Source organism: Prinia subflava, chromosome 8, assembly GCF_021018805.1.
Source record: "Prinia subflava isolate CZ2003 ecotype Zambia chromosome 8, Cam_Psub_1.2, whole genome shotgun sequence".
In the NCBI taxonomy this organism is placed as follows: domain Eukaryota; kingdom Metazoa; phylum Chordata; class Aves; order Passeriformes; family Cisticolidae; genus Prinia; species Prinia subflava.
Window position 1 is genome coordinate 6,196,644 of NC_086254.1, and position 19,772 is coordinate 6,216,415.

The 19,772-nt window shown below is 48.7% G+C and overlaps 1 protein-coding gene across 1 annotated transcript in view; it reads left to right on the forward strand.

Annotated features, from left to right (window-relative positions):
* The window catches only part of LRRC75A (leucine rich repeat containing 75A), a 58,218-nt gene that overhangs the window by 24,150 nt on the left and 14,296 nt on the right, over positions 1–19,772 (forward strand). The window contains exons 2-3 of the mRNA XM_063402567.1: positions 156–284; positions 17,400–17,512. Coding sequence (XP_063258637.1) covers positions 156–284; positions 17,400–17,512 — 242 coding nt within the window. The remainder of the gene's footprint in view (positions 1–155; positions 285–17,399; positions 17,513–19,772) is intronic.

Consider the following 19,772-nt stretch of genomic DNA (forward strand, 5'->3'; position numbering starts at 1 on the left):
TCACCGAAACTGCAGGAAAAACAAAAACCCTCCAATACTGTTTTCAGTGGGAGCTGCTGGGGATCATTTCCTCCAGCAGTGAGGAGGAAATGACTTCAGGAACCACTGGCTTTTACATCCCCCCTAACCCTGCTGCTTTTCCCTGTCTCCTGCAGGATTTGGGGATGGAGTCCACCTCTCTGGATGATGTCCTCTATCGTTACGCCAGCTTCCGCAACCTGGTGGATCCCATCACCCACGACCTCATCATCAGCCTGGCCAGATACATCCACTGCCCCAAACCAGTAGGTGCCACAGTCTCCTCACGAGGTCTTGGGTCAGGGCCAAGAGGATCAGGTTTTCCAGCTGATGTTTGGCTGATTTTGGTACTCTTTCTGATTTGTTGTGGTGTTTTTAAGCTCTTCCTGGCAGGGGATCATCCATGGGTGGATGGAGCTGCAGGCATCACTCTCCTGTGTTTGCTGCTAATAACAGGTCTTTAATTTCCTGTGAGTGTCTGAAGGGGTGGAGTCATTCTCTGCTGCTTCCTGGGGATGTTTGACTCAGTTACAGCCTCCACCAGTGTTTAAAAAGGAGGGAAATTGCTTTTTTTTTTTAAGCATTTACAGATTTCTTTCATGTCGTGAGGCAAGGCCACAAAGGTGCAGCTCGGGCTGTGCCTTGGATGGAGGGATGGAGGGATGGATGGATGGATGGATGGATGGATGGATGGAGGGATGGATGGATGGATGGATGGAGGGATGGATGGATGGATGATGGATGGATGGAGGGATGGATGGATGGATGGATGGATGGATGGATGGATGATGGATGGATGGATGGATGGATGATGGATGGAGGGATGGAGGGATGGATGATGGATGGATGGATGGATGGATGGATGGATGATGGATGGATGATGGATGGATGGATGGATGGATGATGGATGATGGATGGATGGATGATGGATGGATGGATGGATGGATGATGGATGGAGGGATGGAGGGATGGATGATGGATGGATGGATGGATGGATGGATGGATGATGGATGGATGATGGATGGATGGATGGATGGATGATGGATGATGGATGGATGGATGATGGATGGATGGATGATGGAGGGATGGATGGATGGATGATGGATGGATGGATGGATGATGGATGGAGGGATGGAGGGATGGATGATGGATGGATGGAGGGATGGATGATGGATGGATGGATGATGGATGATGGATGGATGGATGGATGGATGGATGATGGATGATGGATGGATGATGGATGGATGGATGATGGAGGGATGGATGGATGGATGATGGAGGGATGGATGGAGGGATGGATGATGGATGGAGGGATGGATGGAGGGATGGATGATGGATGGAGGGATGGATGGAGGGATGGAGGGATGGATGGATGGATGATGGATGATGGATGGATGGAGGAATGGATGGATGGATGGATGAATGGAGGGATGGGATGGAGGGATGGATGGATGGAGGGATGGATGGATGGATGATGGATGGATGGATGGATGGATGATGGATGGATGGATGGATGGATGGATGGATGATGGAGGGATGGATGGAGGGATGGATGATGGATGGAGGGATGGATGGAGGGATGGATGGAGGGATGGAGGGATGGATGGATGGATGGATGAATGGAGGGATGGGATGGAGGGATGGATGGAGGAATGGATGGATGGATGAATGGAGGGATGGATGGATGGATGAATGGAGGGATGGATGGAGGGATGGATGGATGAGGGATGGATGGATGGATGGATGGATGGATGAATGGATGTTGCCTTGGAGATGGAAGCAGGGTTTGTGCAGCTGACAGAACTGCTGCAGCTCCTCGTTGGTGGCGTTGCCTCGCTCAGGTTTGGGTGTCACCAGCTGTGCTTTAAACCCTTTTTTTTTGGCAGCTGATGAAAAGTAACTCCATCCCAGTGTTTCGAGGTGGTTTCCTGAGATACTGGTGTTCTGTAAGTCCCTAGAAAGTTGCAGGCTTTCGTCACCAGGGTGATTTTCCAGCCTCCAGCCCTCTCTTCCCCCAGACTTATTTCACTTTGACAGAGGCTTGGCACCATGTGTGAGAGCAGGAGAGTGCTCAGGGCCAGGAGTGCTGCAGAAGTTTTGGCTTTTGCTCTGCATCCTGTGGCACAAATATACATAAATACATATGATGAGGCAGCTGGGATCGTGTCCTTATCCATCCAGAGGTGGATGGAGCTGACCTGGACCCTGGTCCCTCTTCACCTTCTTTTTTAAATATGTCCCTGCTCAGGGTTATGGGGTCCTGCTTCCCTCCTCCCTCCTGGAGAGGCTTTCCTCACTCTCTGTACATTGCTTTTTTCACTCAGCTTCTATTTATACCACCCTTAGCTTAAAGGTGACCCCTTGCTCTCTCCTCTGAGCTAAAATAAAAGTTGAATCATTTTTCCAAGCCCTGGGTAAACACGGCCTGAGTCTGTATGGCCAGGGAAAAGCTGGCCTGGGCTCTCCAGGACTCCAGGGGATGCTGATCCCAGGCAGCAAATCCAAACCAAAACCTGTGGCTTGTGCTGGAGGAGGCTGCAGCGCTGCGAGGGAGGGATTTGGGAGGTGGAAGCGTTTGGGGGAGCTTTGTGTGGGTGTCCAGGCAGAGCTGCAGGGCTGGATTGCATCTCCCTGCTCAGATCCCAGCCTGGCCCCGGGGCTGGGGCGTGAAAGGAGCCAAGGAAAATCTCTTTTCCAGCTGGTTTGGAAGGCAGGGGCTGGCGTTGGTCCCACCCCTCTGTGCAGATGTGTGTGATGCAGTTCGAGGAGAGCCCTGAGTGCAGCTCTCATCCCCTTTGGGGTCCCTGAGGCTGGGAAGGGGCGGATTTGCTGTCCAGGACACTCAGACTGTGCAGGAAGATTTCCAGCCAGGAAAGGCTGGAAGTGAAAGGTGTTTGCCTTGGATCAGGGACATCTGAACAAGTGTTCTCTCTCCTGTGGCCGGTGTTTTATCTTCCTGCCTCTCTCCTCATGGAAAAGGCTCCTTAGAGAGCAGCTCAGCTCTGAAGCCACTTCCCAAAACCCAGTGCCAAGCTAAGGAACCAGTGGGTGCTGCTGGTGCCCTCAGGGTGGTGTCTGCCTGTCCCCACGGCCAGGAGAAGGGGACAAAACACCCCAGCAAAGCCCTGTGGGGTGGGATGGAGCAGCCAGGATGCCCCAAACCTCCTGCAGCTGCTCTGCTCTGCAGTGGGAAGGAGCAGAAAACACAAATTTTGAGTAAGGAGCGAAGGGCCCCTGTGGAAAATTCACAGCTCTCTGTGCCAGCAGGGAGATCTGGCCCTGAACTACTGGAAAATTAAAGCAATTCCCGTTTTTCCACAGGCCAAAGCCACGTGTGTGGATGAGTGATGGCCGTGATAGGGAGTGAGTCAGGCTTCCCTCCACTCGAGGGCTGGCTGGGACCAGCACTGGGGGAAAGGGGAGCCTTGGGCAAGGCTGCTCTGGGGCTTGTGCCCTTGTGCTGTTTCACTGCCACCCCTGGGATGCTCCTGGAAGCTCCTCCAAGCCCTGAAGGCTGCCCAGGGTGAGATTTTGGCTTTGCTGGTCCCCACCCCGCTGCTTTGTGCCAGGGAAAGGCTGGCACGGCAGCTTAGCAAAGCCCAGCTTTGCCCGGCCGTTCTCCTGCTGGTGCCTGCCCCTCCTGGGCAGCAGCTCCTCCCTGGCTTCAGGTGGAAGGTGTGATCCTGTTCCAACACCGGGGAGGGGATTTGGGCAAAACTCTCAATTTGGGAGCTGTGTGCAACAGGGAACATCATCCTCATCTCCCCCACTGAGACTCAAGACAAATGGGGACAGGGGGAGGTTTTAAAGCTGCTCTCAGCAGCTGGAGAGTGGAAGCAAAGTGGATTTTGCCCTGGGTGGATGGAAGATCTGTTTTCCTGTCATCCGAGCAGTTTCTGTGTGGCCACATCCCCTGCCCTGGTGTCCTTCCTTGCCTGAGCTGTAAACTGAGCAGGTTTCAGTGTGGCTTTGATTCCATGAGCTGTCACCCATGAAAACAAGAGAAGTGGTTGTTGTGACCTGGATGGAATAATCCATTTCTAACCCTCCTTCAGCCCTGTGGGATAAGGACTTTACTTAAAAATGATATTGAGGTTTTTATGCCCTGTGTTTTTAAAATGTGTTATTTCTGTTGGGGCTAAAATGAGCATTTTTCTTCTTATTTACCACCCCTCTGTGCAGTAAAACTGTATTGATAACCTCAATTTGTGCAGGAGGATGATAACCAGGTCACCATGACCACCAGCTCAGGGCCTTTCTCCCCAGTAAATATCCCCTTAATCCAGCTCCTCTGCCACGTGTGTTATTATTTGAGCTGGAATTCAAATTATCATTCCAAGTTCCTGACATCAAATTTGTTTTTCAGCCTTATGAGATGAAATTATGGGTATGAAGTGGTGACACGTTGAGGGACACTCCAGCACAGGGTGATCTCATCAACCCCAGGGAGGTTTTTACCTTTCCCTTTTGCTCTGGGGTGTGCAAGGAAAATCCCACACAGCCCTCAGGTTCAAAAGGGCCATGAGAACACTGAGTGTTATTTGTTTTCTGCTTCAAGAAATGTCATAAAAGCAGCTGATCTATGAACAAAAGCCCTCTAACCCCCCAAAATATGATATTAAAGCAGAGGGGATAATGAGGATTCAATTTAATTCTGAATTAACAGCTCTTCCTGGGTCTTTTATTGTTTTTTGCTGGTCTTGCTTCAAGTGTAAAGATCCCTCTTTGTGGGTATTTAAGACATCTCCAATATGTGGAGATGTCCTGGAGAAGGAAAAAGGCTGGAAAGCCCAGACCCCATTGGTTTTTTGCTGACTTGATGTCCTGCTATCTGCTCTCCAAAAAAAAAAAAGAAAGATGTTCCTTCCCTAAAGCTTTTGTGTGAGAGCTGAAGCTGAGCTGAGTGCCTGGGAAATGGAGGGAAATTACACTTTACAGGGGTTTTAAGGATGAAATCTAAGAGGGAATAATGGCAAGGATGGGCTGTGATGGGGCCACTGCTGGGAACTTAGAGGGGTTTTGTGTGGAAAAAAACCCCTGAGCCCTGCCTTTGTCCAGACCCCGGGGAGTGCAAGGAAGCTCCTGGATCCTCGTCCCTCCCAGCCTGAGGAACGTGCTCCCAGCATCCCCATTTCCCCAGGAAATTGGGAATGTGACCAGGTAATCACCCTCTGGTCATCAAACTGGCCAATTAATTACGCTCTGATCATAAAATTGTTTAGGCTGGAAAAGATTTCAGACCATCAACTCCAACCATCAGCCAGCCCAGCACGGCCAAGGTGACTTTTATCAAAGTTTTCATCTTTTTGATCCCTTTTTGGGTTGCTTAAGCCCAAAATCTCAAGGCCAGCTGGCAGAATTGCCGGGCCCTCTTTGTGCTCAGCTCCCATCATAACAGGACGACCTTTCCCAGCCATCTGCAGAATCCCTGGAAATGCCTCAGGGTGGATTTTTATCAGCCTGGAGATGGATTTTTGCAGTGCCTCCCAAATGTCAGGTGCCACATCATGCAGCAAGGGATGTGCTCAGCTCCCCCTCTTCCCTCCCCAGGAGCGCCTTGGTGGCACCAGCCATGGGTGATGGGCACCATCACACAGGTTGGATGGTTAAATTATTAAAAAGAGGATTAAAAAAGTGAACCAGGAGCTGGAAAAGATATTTCAGTTACCTGTGGGTGAGGCTGGAGCTCCCCAGTTTAACTTCCAGTCTTTCCTCAGGACCTCTTTGCCCACAGCCTCCCCAGGGGAGGTGACAGATGAAGCCCCAGCCACCTCATTAAACAGTAACAACACATTTTATTGATGTGTTCTGCTGCTAATTGGCGTTTGAGTCCCGCTCGTTTGGGGTTTAACCAGAACATCATTCCCCTGGAAGGAAGGGAGGGCATTGATTGCGTGCCCCTGGCAGGAGGGTGATTTATTCACCAAGGAGAGCGTGGCTGATAGCCGGAGGGGAGAGCTGGCCCTTGCTGGGGTTTGAGATCCATCCCTAGCCCAGCTCAGGGCTGTGGGAATGCCAGGCAGGAGAATGCTCTGCTGGAAACGTGGCTTTAGCAGAAATCAGTGGTTCAATGAGGAAACTTTGAGGGGTTTCCTAAGGAGGGGTTTCCTCTCTGTTTATAAAGCCCTGCTGATGGGTGAGGAATTGATTTTGGCCACATCTGCCTCGGTTCAGGCAGCAAAGGCTGCTCAGAACCTGCCCAGGGGTGCAGCTCTGAGCTCAGTCAGGGTCACTCAGCTCTGCACAGAGCAGGGACACAAAACAAATCCTTCTCCTGCTGAGGACCAAGGACAACTTTCAGCCCAACAGCACAAACAAGGGTGGCTGGAGGGAGGAACAAGAAGGATGGGACCTCACAGCCTGGAGCTGCAATTGGACAATTAAACCCCAATATGCAAATGGACCAAAACTTACCAAAATGTGAGATCTCCTGATTATTTGTCCATTTTGTGACCATTGTGGGTCCACCTTGGGTGCAGCCCTGGCCAGGCTCTTTTCCTGCCCAAGGTGTGCCCTAAAGGCCTTTCAGTAAATCTCTGCTTTATTCTCCAGCTCTGCCCAGTCTGTTCCAGCCCAGCTTTCCAAGGGATCAGGTTTTTTGTGACTTATGTGGGACATCCAGAGGTTGATGCCTCCTCCTTGGGCTGCTCCCTGAGCTCTCTGCTTGCAGCAGCAGCACCCCGGGGTGTTTTTCTCTTTCTCTTGGTGCTGTGCAATGATTAACCTCTTGTTTGCCAGGATATTTCCCGAGCCATGAGTAAACCCAGAGTAACCCCTCCCGGATTTCAGCTGCTCCCTTTGTTCCATGGCAGCTCCATCAGCAGGGTACAGGTGGATTTGGCAATAAAATGCTGCCCCAGTGACCTTTCCAGTGGCATCTAGGTGGCTTCATGTGGCTTTTTTATCTTTTCTTCTCTTAGAGCCAGGATTAAATGCTCGAGAGAAGGTGTTTGTGTTCAGACTCAGATGTTTATTAATTCTTATCTATGGTACAGTCTCACAAGCTGTGAGTTTTAGCTAACAAAGTGAAAAATGGTTCTGTCTCTATCTCTTTACAAGGTCTTTGAAGCACAAACTGCCCAATTATGAAATGACACCTAAATTATTTTTACTTTTAACACAATAACCAACCACCTGTGGCCCGCAATTCAGATTTTTCTATCTAATTACAAAATACCACCCAAACCCATGAAGAAGACGGTGAAAAAGAAGGACTTAGCTTAGGTCTAAAATCTTCCTTTATGTATATTATTATATTCTAAACCCTTAAACTCCAAGTTTTCTATTATGTGATATTACGCACTTTTATTTAAATTACACACCCACAATCCCAGTGCTGTCACTCAGTTTTGGAAGCCTGTTCAAGGCCTCAGGTTAAATGCAGTGTTTGCTTGGGGGTCAGTGCCTGTGAGCACAGAAAATCTGAAATTCTCAGTGCCCGGGGTTCCAACAGCTTCATTTGTAGCACTCGAGTGTGTCCAATTTATTGGGAGAGCCTCCTCCCCACCCTCAGGGAGGTTTTTGGGGTCTCACAGCCCCAGGAAATGCAGCACACACCTCCCTGCCACTCCCCTCACTGCCCCCATTCCTGCTTTTCCACCAGCTCTGAGGGAAGATTTTTTTTATTACTATTATTATTTTTTTTTGCAATTTCCCTTTATCTTCCACGTTCCCCTCAGGGCCGTGTATCACCTCGGATTTTATTGCCTCCTCTAATTGCTTCTCTGAAGTCCAAGTGCAATATTACTCCGGGATCCTTTGGAACAACTTCCTGAGCTGCTGCAATCCCGCTCATCTCCCACTGCTGCCTCTCTTGATAAGCCCTATTGTACAGTTCTTTTCATTTGGGTGTGTCAACACCTTTGCACTTTCAGCAAAGCAGATCGGGGGGAAATGTGAAAAATTGAGTTCCATTCCTTCGCTCTGTTTCTGCAGGTTTTGCTGGCAGATTTGGGTGGGGTTTTTTGGGTTTGTTTTGTGGGGTTTGTTTGTTTTTTGGTTTTTTGGGGGTTTTTTGTTTGTTTTTTGGTTTGTTTTGTGGGGTTTTTTTTTTTGTTTTGTTTTGTTTTTGTTGTTTTGTTGGGGTTTTTTTGGTTGTTTGTTGGTGGGTTTTTTTGGGTTTTTTTGGGGGTTTTGTGGGTTTTGGGGCTTTTTGGTTTGGTTTTTTTTGGGGGGGTTTTGTTTGGTTTTGGTTTTAGGGTATTTTTTGGGGGGTATTTTTTTGTTTGTTTTTTCTGGGTTTTTTGTTGGTTGGTTGGTTGGATTTTTGTTTGGGGTGTTTGTTTTTTGTTTTGGTTTTTTTTTTTTGGTTTTTTTCTGTGTTTTTTGGGGTTTTATTTTGAATCATGAAGTTAAGACCAGTGCCACGCTCAGCATTGGGTTAATTTGATGAAACCCCAGGGGTCAGTGGCACCTTCTGGAGATGTCCTCTCAGGTGACAGCCTGGTTGTCCCTGCAGCTCCCTCCTGCCCACTCCCACTTTGCACCAGTTGCTGCTTTTCCCCCTCATTGAGTTTTATGTCAAGCAGAGCTCCACAAAATGTTAATTTTGCCCTGGCACCGAGCCCCTGCCATCTGCTGCAGGACACCCTCAGCTGCCAGAGCTGCTCCAAAAAGGTGCTGAAAGGCCACAAGAGCTGCTCGAGGTCTTTATTCTCCCCCTAATTACAGCCACGACCTTTAATTACTCTCACTTCCAGCTCATTGTGCAGTCCTTACCTGCAGGCCTGGGGCTGGAATTCCACCAGAATTTGGTTTTGTAGCTGCTGGGTGGGAAATTTTGTGGGGTTTCTAATAAGGTTTTACCAAAGTTTAATTTTTGATTGAGAGAAGATTGGTTCTTCTCCTCCTTAAAAAAAACCAAAACAACTTTTTCTTTGGCTTTTATTTATGCTGCTTCAGATTTTACCTCTTTTACCTGCTTTAGGAGGGGATTTTTGGTGGCAAAACCTCTGTGCAGGCAAACCAGAAGGAAGGGAGTGAGGTTTCCACTGGGAACAGCATTCCCTCTCCAAACAGCATCTGGAGCTGTTTGCTGGGTTTGCATTGTGTCTGTGCAGCTTTTGTGTCTTTTATTTCTGTTTCTGTGCATCTTTTAACGTCCTCTCAGCAGGATTTCCCCCAAACCACCAGGATTTCCTAATATTTGGGGTGGTTTGATATGAAAACTCCCCGACATTAGGGGATGTTGCACCTGATTTGATGCTGGGCTCTGACTGTGTGGAAGCTCTGTGGATCCACCGTGATCGTTGCAAAATATGATTTTAAAACCCTCATTCTTATTAAAATGGCCTTTATTAAATTGCTTCAGTTCCTCCTCTGATTTGAATTAAACCAGGATTTATTTTCAAAAGGATTTCTGCTCTGTGCCACAGGGGTGGGTCAAACTCATCAGCCCTAAAGCCACGTTGTCACTTTATTTGGAATTTATTTTTGGGATCTATCACTTTGCTGTGCCAACATCTGCTCCCCTTTGGGCATCGCCCACGCCGCCCCTCATCCCTCATCCTGCTCTTCCCAGAGGAGCCTGAAATGAGGGAGGGGGAATTGCAAAACCCTCGTGGTGTTTTCAGGGCACCTCCCTGGAGAGCTCTTCCAGGGGGATTTGCATGTCTTGCTCAAGAGGGATCTGGGATTTGGGATTTGGGATTTGGGATTTGGGATCTGGGATCTGGGATTTGAGATTTGGGATTTAGGATCTGGGATCTGGGATCTGGGATTTGGAGTCTGGGATTTGGGATTTGGGATCTGGGATCTGAGATCTGAGATTTGGGATTTGGGATTTGAGATTTGGGATCTGGGATTTGAGATCTGAGATTTGGGATTTGAGATTTGGGATCTGGGATTTGAGATTTGGGGTTTGGAATTTGGGATTTGAGATTTGGGATCTGGGATTTGAGATTTGGGATTTGGGATTTGGGATCTGGGATCTGGGATCTGAGATCTGAGATTTGGGATTTGAGATTTGGGATCTGGGATTTGGGATCTGGGATTTGAGATTTGGGATTTGGGATCTGAGGTTTGAGATTTGGGATCTGAGATTTGGGATTTGGGATCTGGGATTTGAGTTCTGGGATCTGGGATTTGGGATCTGAGATTTGATATTTGGGATTTGGGATTTGGGATCTGGGATCTGGGATTCGGGATCTGAGATTTGAGATTTGGGGTTTGGAATTTGGGATTTGATATTTGGGATTTGAGATTTGGGATCTGAGATCTGGGATCTGGGATCTGGGATTTGGGATCTGGGATCTGGGATTTGGGATCTGGGATCTGGGATTTGGGATCTGGGATTTGGGGTGGATCCTCCCCTGCACACCTGGATGGGGCTGCAGGTAGGACCAGTCACCAGTCCCTGTGTTCGCCTCCTGGTTCTTGGGATGTTTTGGGGGAATGGTGGATTTAAATCTTTTCCCACCTCTTGGTCTCACAGGATTTGCTGGAGAAAACTCCATTAGGGCTTCCAAGGGGAAATCTGGGCCTGGCTGCAGCACAGATGTCTGCAAGCAACAATGGGCTGAGCTCAGCCCCAGAGCAGAGGGGGAGGGACGGGGAGGAGAAGAAAGGGAAGGGGAAAAGCAAAGCAGAAAATCGTGAGATGACTTCAGCCCCTCGTGACAACATCAAAAGAGAAGAATCCTAAATTCCACTGCCAGGGGGAGCAGGGAAAGCCCATTTGGGGTGGCAGCTGCAGGTTTGGGGTGTGCAGAGCCCTGTCCTGGCTTTGTGGGGTCGGTGCTCTGTGCACTGGGGTGGTGACACAGCTGTCCCCCCCTGATCCCCTGTGCCAGGGGGGTCCCGGGAGAGTTTGGGGTCCCCATCCCCACCTCAGGGGTCTCACAGGGGTGAACCCCTCACAAATTTCCAGGTTTTCTCTCCGTTTTGCTCCATCCTTTCCAAACCCCAGGGTCTGTCCCTACCCCCAGCTCGAGCCCCCGGGGATTTGCTGTCTTTGCCTCCCGTTAATTTGGGAGAACTGATTGGATACACATTAAAGCCATTGAGGATTTCCTCCCCTGGGGCTTCCCAGGGCATGTCTCACTGTTTTATGCCTTTGTTTAACTGGATAATAATTCCATTTATCATCGTGAACATGGGGGGTTTTTTGTCTTTCAGCCGTTTGAGGTTTTTTGCATAACAATCCAAATTATGATGCTATTGTCCTAGACAAAAAAAAAAAAAAAAAAAAAAAAAAAAAAAAGAGGAGGATTTGGAGGGAAATCTCTCATTCTCTTTATTTTTAGGTGTGAAATAGGTCATGTTTACATGTTTTTGAACTGCATGAAAAGCAAAAATCTTGGCTGGGGGATCTCCTCCACACAGGGAATGGTGTTCCCAGGATAAGCGTGGTCTGTGCCTGGACAGAGCAAATCCTGCAGCATCCAGAAAGGGACGTTGCAAGTGTGAAAAATCTTCTAAAAGAGCCACAAAAGAAAAAAAAAAAAAAAAAAAAAAAAAAAAACACAAAAAAACAAACAAACAACAAAAAAACCCACCTACTTCATTTTTAATGTATTTGGGAAGGCCAAGGAGTTCTCTTGTGTTAAGATACTCAGGACAGCAATATATATTTTTTTATTTATTTATTTTTATATATATTTTTAATTTATATATATATATATATATATATATATATATATATAAATTTTTGGGGGGGTTTTTTTTGGGTTTTGGGTTTTTTTTTTTTAAGATTGATTGTGAGTGACAGAAATGTGGGAACCGTGTAATAACACCGAAGAAAACTCCTGTTGCTTCCTGGCGGCCCGCAGACAATGGCTAATTGTTCTAATTGTTCTAATTGTTCTAATTGCTCTAATTGCTCTAATTGTTCTAATTTGGGTCATTCCCCTGCTGGGCTGCAGCAGGAATTCTTCACCCCGGCCCTTCCATCCTCAGCTCCGGCCTCTTTTCCACGGTGCAGCCCCAGGGCTGTGCCCATCCCCAGGGGTGCTGCTGCTGCTGACGGCATTCATTTTTTAATGAAGACAAATTAATTAACGCCTTTATCAGCAGGTTTGTGCGTCCTCTTCCGAGCTCTCTTCTCTTAGAGCAGCCCTGAAATCCAGTTTGGGGTTCCAAATCTCGCCCGTGTGGTGATGCAGGGAGGGCAGGCAGTGACTCCAGGGTTATTTATCTAAAATAAATAAATACATACATACATACATACAGAAATAATAGTATAGTATAGTTTAGTATAGTATAGATTATATTATATTATATTATATTACATTACATTACATTACATTGTAGTATATTATAGTATAGTTTTTATTATATTACATAAATATAGTTTATATTATATTATATATTATATAATATTTATATTATATAGTATATTATAGTATATATTATGTTATAGTATATACATTATATATTATAGTATAGTATACTATAGTATAGTATACTATACTATATTATATTAGATATCTAGTATAGTATATATTATAGTATAGTGTATATTATATTATAGTATAGTTAATATAGTATAGTATAGTATAATTACATTCTATTATATTATAATTATATTCTAATTACACTATATATTATATGGATTATATTATATATCATATTGTCATTTAACTATATTAATATATTTTTATATTTTTAATTTTATATATTTTAATATAATATTGTATGGTGAGGGCTCCTCACCAACATCCAGCAGCTGCCTGGGAGCTCAGAGCTCAGGAAAAGGGCCCATCCCAGCTTTTCCCTGCCAGCAGCACCAGCTGGGCAGGCAGGGCTCTGTGTGTGTGCTCTGGCCTAAACCCCCAGCCCTGCCGTGCAGTTTTCCTCCCAGAGTTTGAAAACAAAATTAAAAAAAAAAATGCACATTCCCACCCCCTGTGTGATTCCACAGGGGCTGCATCTCGTGTGATGCCTTCCCTGAGAGTTATTTCAGGAGTGTTTCCCGCTGGAATTGGTGAGAAAATGCCATTTTTGTGCTTGTGTGTTGTCCTTTCCACGGGAAGGGCACCCGGGGGTTCCCAAACCCAGCCCTGGGGGATTCGGGCTCTGCAGGCTGAGCTTGCCCTGCCCTCTGACCACAGAAAAATCAGCTTTACACTGGCCTCCCACGAGGGACGTGCTGCAGAGCGCTGGGGATGGGGCAGGAAGAGATTTTGGTGCTGATTTTGGTGTTGAGGGAAGAGGTTCACCCCTGGGAGCAGCAGGATCTGCCCAGAGGGGTTTGTGCCTTTTCCCGCTCGTTCCCGGGGGTGCTGCAGGGCAGAGGGCTGGGAGGGAGCAGGGATGTCACCCCACAGGGACGTCACCCCACAGGGATGTCACCCCACAGGGATGTCACCCCACAGGGATGTCACCCCACAGGGATGTCACCCCACAGGGATGTGACCCCACAGGGATGTGACCCCACAGGGACACCCAGCACCATCCCTGCTCCAGGCTGATCCACTGCCCCGTTCCCCAGCGAGCCTCAAACCCTGCCAGCACAGGCTGGGCTGGGTTTAAAGCTGATTTAAAGCTGATTTAAAGCTGATTTTTAAGCTGATTCCCTTTCCAAACAAGCTCTTGGGCTCGGTCCCACCAGGGTGTGAGTCAGCTCCAATTATTTCCTGATAGACTTGGACCAGGAAAAGGGAAAAGCTTTTGTTTGGAGCCCTTGGCACGGCACCAGCAAAGTCCCTTCTCCTGCAGGAGAGTTTTGGGGAGGAATTGCAGAGGTTTGGGTAAAAAATAACTAAAAAAACATTAGTTATTTTTTATTAGTAGTAGTTATTAGTTATGGGGGTTCCTGAAGCCCAGAGTTTGTGTCTCACCCACGGGAATGAGATGTGCAGATGGAAGGAGCCCATTAGGAGGGCTCTGAAATGGGAATTTTATTTATCTCTGGGGTTTTTATCTCCAGAGTTGATGTGTGCAGGAATCACGTGCTCTAAATCATATATTAAACCCCCCAAAATAGAAATATCCCAGGACCTGCAGGGCTTGGGAGTTGATCCTGTGAAGGAAAAGGGCTGGAAGGGTGGGGATGGCCATGGGAGGATGAGCTGGATGTGGGGAAAGGAGTAAAATATTCCCTGTCCTGCTCCTGCCTCTCTCCTCTCAGAGTTCCAGGGCCGGGTTTGTTGAGCTCAGCTCCTTTGGGCTGAATTATTCAGGAATTGCTTTGATGGGAAGTTCAGGCCTGAGCGTCCCTCGGCCATCTGGAGCTCTGGGATCTGCTTGAGGGAAATAAAAACCCTCTCAGCAAAAATTTGGTTTTTCTTTTTACTTTCTCAGCTTCTCCTCCACGTTCCTCTTGTGAATCATTTCACTTCCCCAGCAGTTCAGCTGGGATAACGCTGGAGACAGCCTGGATTGTCTCTTCCAGGGTTATTTTGGAGGCAATTTGCAGCAAAAAAAGAAAAAGAGTCAGCACCGTGTCCTTCCCCCTCACGATTTTAGCACATTGTTCCCTTTTCAACATCAGATTTTCCAGGGAGGGCTCAGAGCTGGAAACCCCCACTCACCCCTGAGGATGGAGTCTGCTGTTTCAGGGGCTCTGCAATGCTTAAATAGAAATAGAAATAGAAACAGAAATAGAAACAGAAATAGAAATAGAAATAGAGATAGAAATGGAAATAGAGGTATAAATATAAATATAAATATAAATATAAATATAAATATAAATATAAATATAAATATAAATATAAATATAAATATAAATATAAATATAAATATAAATATAAATATAAATATAAATGAGATGAAAGCTGCTGGCACCTGGCAGCTCACTGTGGGTACAAAAATAAATATATATATTTATAGGGAGGTGTCAAAATCTGTGGTGTTTTCTTCTCGTGTTGGGGTTGGTGCTTCCACAGCCAGGAAGGTGCTGCTGGCAGTGTTGCCTTCCCGAAATGTCTTGAGGCTCTAATTAAGGAATTGCCTGCTTTTCCAGAGGGAACCATGAGGTAAACCCTTGTTTTTCTCTATTTTCTCAGTGTTAATTCCACAGGCTGAGCCTCTCAGGGCTCGTCCAGGCCTGGGGCTGGTTCTTGGTGGGAGAGGAGCTGTGGGAGCACCTGAGGAAGGAAATTTGGGGCATTCAACCCCTGAATTTTGGGTTGGTGGTGGTGAAGGAGGTGTTGAAAAGCAGGGGTTTAAATGTGCTCCTCTAACCCAGGATTTCCCGGGAATCAGGCTCAGAGTGAGCTCCCAGTGTGTGCCTGCCGAGCTTTAATAATTATTTCTGGTCTGGATAACCTCGTTCATTTGATGTCCAGTCCTATAAAAAAGACACGAGGATGAGGATTAACTTTGGGATCCACAGCCCTACAAAGTCCCACAGGCATTTTCTGAAACAAAAAAGAGTTCATGGCCTTGATTCTTCTTGGGACACAAGGTGTTGTCTGTGAGCACCAAGAAAACAACCAAGCAAACTTTAAATTATTTACTTTTCACTCTTAACCCTTCCTGGGAAGTGGCTCCTGCTGCCCAGGGTTTTCCACACCCTGTGTCCTGCTGGGATCCCTGAATCTGGAATTTCCACCCGAAATCCCCCGGGTGGGAATTTGAGTCAAAATCGAGGAGACGCCGTTGTTCCTTCATGGTTTTATTTTTATTTTTTAAATGTAGTGAGATTTTTCTCTTCCCAAGACTCCACCAGCTCACAAAACCTCTGGGAAGCAGATTTTGGTGGCAATGGATGGGTAATTTAACAAAATTTAATCAATTTCTGCAAAATTTCAGTGCTGGAAGGCATTGAGTGGTGTCAAATGGTAATGGCGGAATAACAAAATAATAATAATATTAATGATGATGATGATGATGATGAGATGATGATGATGGGGATGATGGGGATGATGAGATGATGATGAGATGGTGATGAGATGATGAGATGATGGTGATGATGATGATGATGATGGTGATGATGATGATGGTGATGACGATGATGATGATATGATGATGGTGATGGTGATGGTGATGGTGATGGTGATGATGATGATGATGATGATATGATGATGATGATGACAACGATGATGATGATGATGATGGTGATGATGAAGATGATGATGGTATTCCTGCAGAATCTTGGCAATCAGAGAGGCTTCCCCCCCTTTCTAGGCAGTTTTGAGGGTGGCCCCTTGAGGCTTCCCAGCTCCCACTGGAGCCTCTCTGTGCTCGGGGCGTGCCATGGCTGTGACAGCCGGGCTGCAGAGCCCTCACAGTGTCCTGTCCGTGTGTGACAGCCGGGCTGCAGAGCCCTCACAGTGTCCTGTCCGTGTGTGACAGCCGGGCTGCAGAGCCCTCACAGTGTCCTGTCCGTGTGTGACAGCCGGGCTGCAGAGCCCTCACAGTGTCCTGTCCATGACTGTGACAGCCGGGCTGCAGGGCCCTCACAGTGTCCTGTCCGTGTGTGACAGCCGGGCTGCAGAGCCCTCACAGTGTCCTGTCCTGTCCGTGTGTGACAGCCGGGCTGCAGAGCCCTCACAGTATCCTGTCCATGGCTGTGACAGCCGGGCTGCAGAGCCCTCACAGTGTCCTGTCCGTGTGTGACAGCCGGGCTGCAGAGCCCTCACAGTGTCCTGTCCATGTGTGACAGCCGGACTGCAGAGCCCTCACAGTGTCCTGTCCGTGTGTGACAGCCGGGCTGCAGAGCCCTCACAGTGTCCTGTCCGTGTGTGACAGCCGGGCTGCAGAGCCCTCACAGTGTCCTGTCCATGTGTGACAGCCGGACTGCAGAGCCCTCACAGTGTCCTGTCCATGGCTGTGACAGCCGGGCTGCAGAGCCCTCACAGTGTCCTGTCCATGGCTGTGACAGCCGGGCTGCAGAGCCCTCACAGTGTCCTGTCCATGGCTGTGACAGCCGGGCTGCAGGGCCCTCACAGTGTCCTGTCCATGGCTGTGACAGCCGGGCTGCAGGGCCCTCACAGTGTCCTGTCCGTGTGTGACAGCCGGGCTGCAGAGCCCTCACAGTGTCCTGTCCTGTCCGTGTGTGACAGCCGGGCTGCAGAGCCCTCACAGTGTCCTGTCCTTGTGTGACAGCCGGGCTGCAGAGCCCTCACAGTGTCCTGTCCTTGTGTGACAGCCGGGCTGCAGGGCCCTCACAGTGTCCTGTCCGTGTGTGACAGCCGGGCTGCAGGGCCCTCACAGTGTCCTGTCCGTGTGTGACAGCCGGGCTGCAGAGCCCTCACAGTGTCCTGTCCGTGTGTGACAGCCGGGCTGCAGAGCCCTCACAGTGTCCTGTCCTTGTGTGACAGCCGGGCTGCAGAGCCCTCACAGTGTCCTGTCCGTGTGTGACAGCCGGGCTGCAGAGCCCTCACAGTGTCCTGTCCGTGTGTGACAGCCGGGCTGCAGAGCCCTCACAGTGTCCTGTCCATGGCTGTGACAGCCGGGCTGCAGGGCCCTCACGCCGTGTCCTGTCCCTGTTTTTGCAGGAAGGGGACTCCCTGGGGGCCATGGAGAAGCTCTGCAGGCAGCTCACCTACCACCTGAGCCCGCACTCGCAGTGGAGGCGCCAGGGCATCGTGAAGAGGAAGCCGCAGTCCTGGTGAGTCCCTGCTTGGTCACTGTCCCCAGGGTGGCCTTGTCACCCCTCAGGGCCACCCCAGGGGGATGGGGAGGGTGGGGAGGAGGGCTTTCCGTGATTTTTGGCAAACGTGGGAGCTGCCTGTTGCTCCCTGCAGCGACAGGAGGAACAAACACACTGTGGTGAAGTGCTCAGAGCTGGGAGGGAGCCGGGGTGTCCCAGCTGGTCACAAGCTCCAGAATCCTCCTTCCTCCCCACCGTCTCCCCATTTCTGGTCCCTTCATGCTCCCCCAGAGGTGTTTCCCTCCATTTCCATCTTCCTTTATGCTCCCCCAGAGGTGTTTCCCTCCATTTCCACCTTCCTTTCCCTGTGGCAGAGGAGAGCAGCACTTCAGTGCCCGGGGAGGAGGAATGGTCTGGAAAACCTGAGCCATCTACCCCCCAAACATCCCTTGTCTCCCAAAGTGCTCCTAATTAGCCGGTAATTAATGCACAGGCACGAGTCAGCACGCACACCGTGGCTTGCAGTTTACACGGGAGGAATTTTGTCGTTAAAAATAGGGAAAAAAATATCCCAAATCCCCTCCTCATCCAGCTCCTCAGCAAAGCATTCCCATCTGGTGTCATCCTGGATCCACTGAGCTGAGAAACCTGAGGCTGATGGGAATAGAAAGGGCTGCTTGTTTTCCTGATGTTGGGCATTATATATTTATTATTTTTGCTTAAGGAGGCGAGAAATGGAAACGAAGCTGCAATCAGGGAGAGTCAGGATTTGTATCCAGGTGCTGGCTCGAGGTCCCAGGGGAGTTTTGGTTGTTATGGAGCTGAAATGGGAATTAATCCAATGAAAAAAAAAAAAACTGGGATAGGTAAGGAGAGGGGAGGAAAGTGGTCAGAGGAGGAAAAAAAGACACAAGGAAATCAAGGATTGAGTGGCCAGGTAGGATTAGGAGCACATCCCCCGGGGATCTGGCTCAGCATCCTTACAAAGAGCTGCCCTGGGGGAGCAAAACATGGAGAAATGCATTTCATCAGCAGTGTTACCCACATTTTTTGTGGTTTTTAAGGTGTATTGATGGCTAAAGCAGCAGAAACCGGGGGAGTGCTGGAGCTCCCAGGAGCTGGAATGACCCAGCAGCTCATTATCCTGAGGGGTTTCCTCTTAAATAGGATAGGAAATGCTCAGCCCTTATCACCCCATCAGGGCATTGTTCCAGTCTCACTGGTGCTGCATTTTTACAGCCCCAAAACCACACGAAACCCTTGTAAATGGAAAAAAAAAAAATTTAAAAATCGTGCCCTGCTTTGTGCCCCTCAGTCTTAATTACCAATCCCTGTCCTTAATCCCGGGGCCGAGATCAGCAGCGGTGCCCGAGATTTGCAAGGCTTGGTCTGCAGCCTTTGCTTGGAGCAGCCTGAGGCTGTCCAGGGCTTTGGGAGCAGGGACGAGGTTTTGGGACGAGGTTTTGCGATGAGATTTTGGGACGAGGTTTTGGGACGAGGTTTTGGGATGAGGTTTTGGGGTGAGGTTTTGGGATGAGGTTTTGGGATGAGGTTTTGGGATGAGGTTTTGGGATGAGGTTTTGGGATGAGGTTTTAGGATGAGGTTTTGGGATGAGGTTTTGGCTGTCAGCGAGCCCTGACCACACGGAATTGACCCCAGGGCTGCCAGGGCTGGGCGCTGGCTGCTGGTTCTGCCCCAGCCAGGCTTTGGATTTTCCCGGATTTCTGGTTTAGGTGCTCTTCTAGGAGGTGGCTGTGAGTCGAAGCCTTTGCTGCAAGGTGAACTCAGTCTTTTACTAAGGTCTAAATGCCCTAAAACAGGGATTTCATGGAGAGCATCCTGCGCCGGGCTGGGGTTTCCAGGTGCCCTGTGCTGCTCCCAAGGGAATCCTGAGCTCCCATTCCCAGGTGTTGGCATTGCCCTGAGCCTGCCCTGCTGCCAGGGGTGCCAGGAACTCCCCAATATCCCGGATCCAGCCTTTTGTGCGGGTGTGTTCCAGGAAAAAAATCTCTTTCCTTCATCCCCCACCCGTTGTATCCATGGCAGGGGAGAATGGGAAGCAGAGCAGCGGGAGGAGGAGGAGGATGGGGACAGAGGATGGATTTTTTGGGAGGCTGTGCCTCCCGATCCCAGCTCCTCCCAGGCTGGGTGTGCTCCCTAAATCCAGGCAGATATTCCCAGCCCTGGCACCGCAGCACCCAAACCTCTGCCAAACGACCTTATTATATTTTTTTTAATTTATTTTTTTGGCACATTGTAAATCTGTCTGGCTCTCCC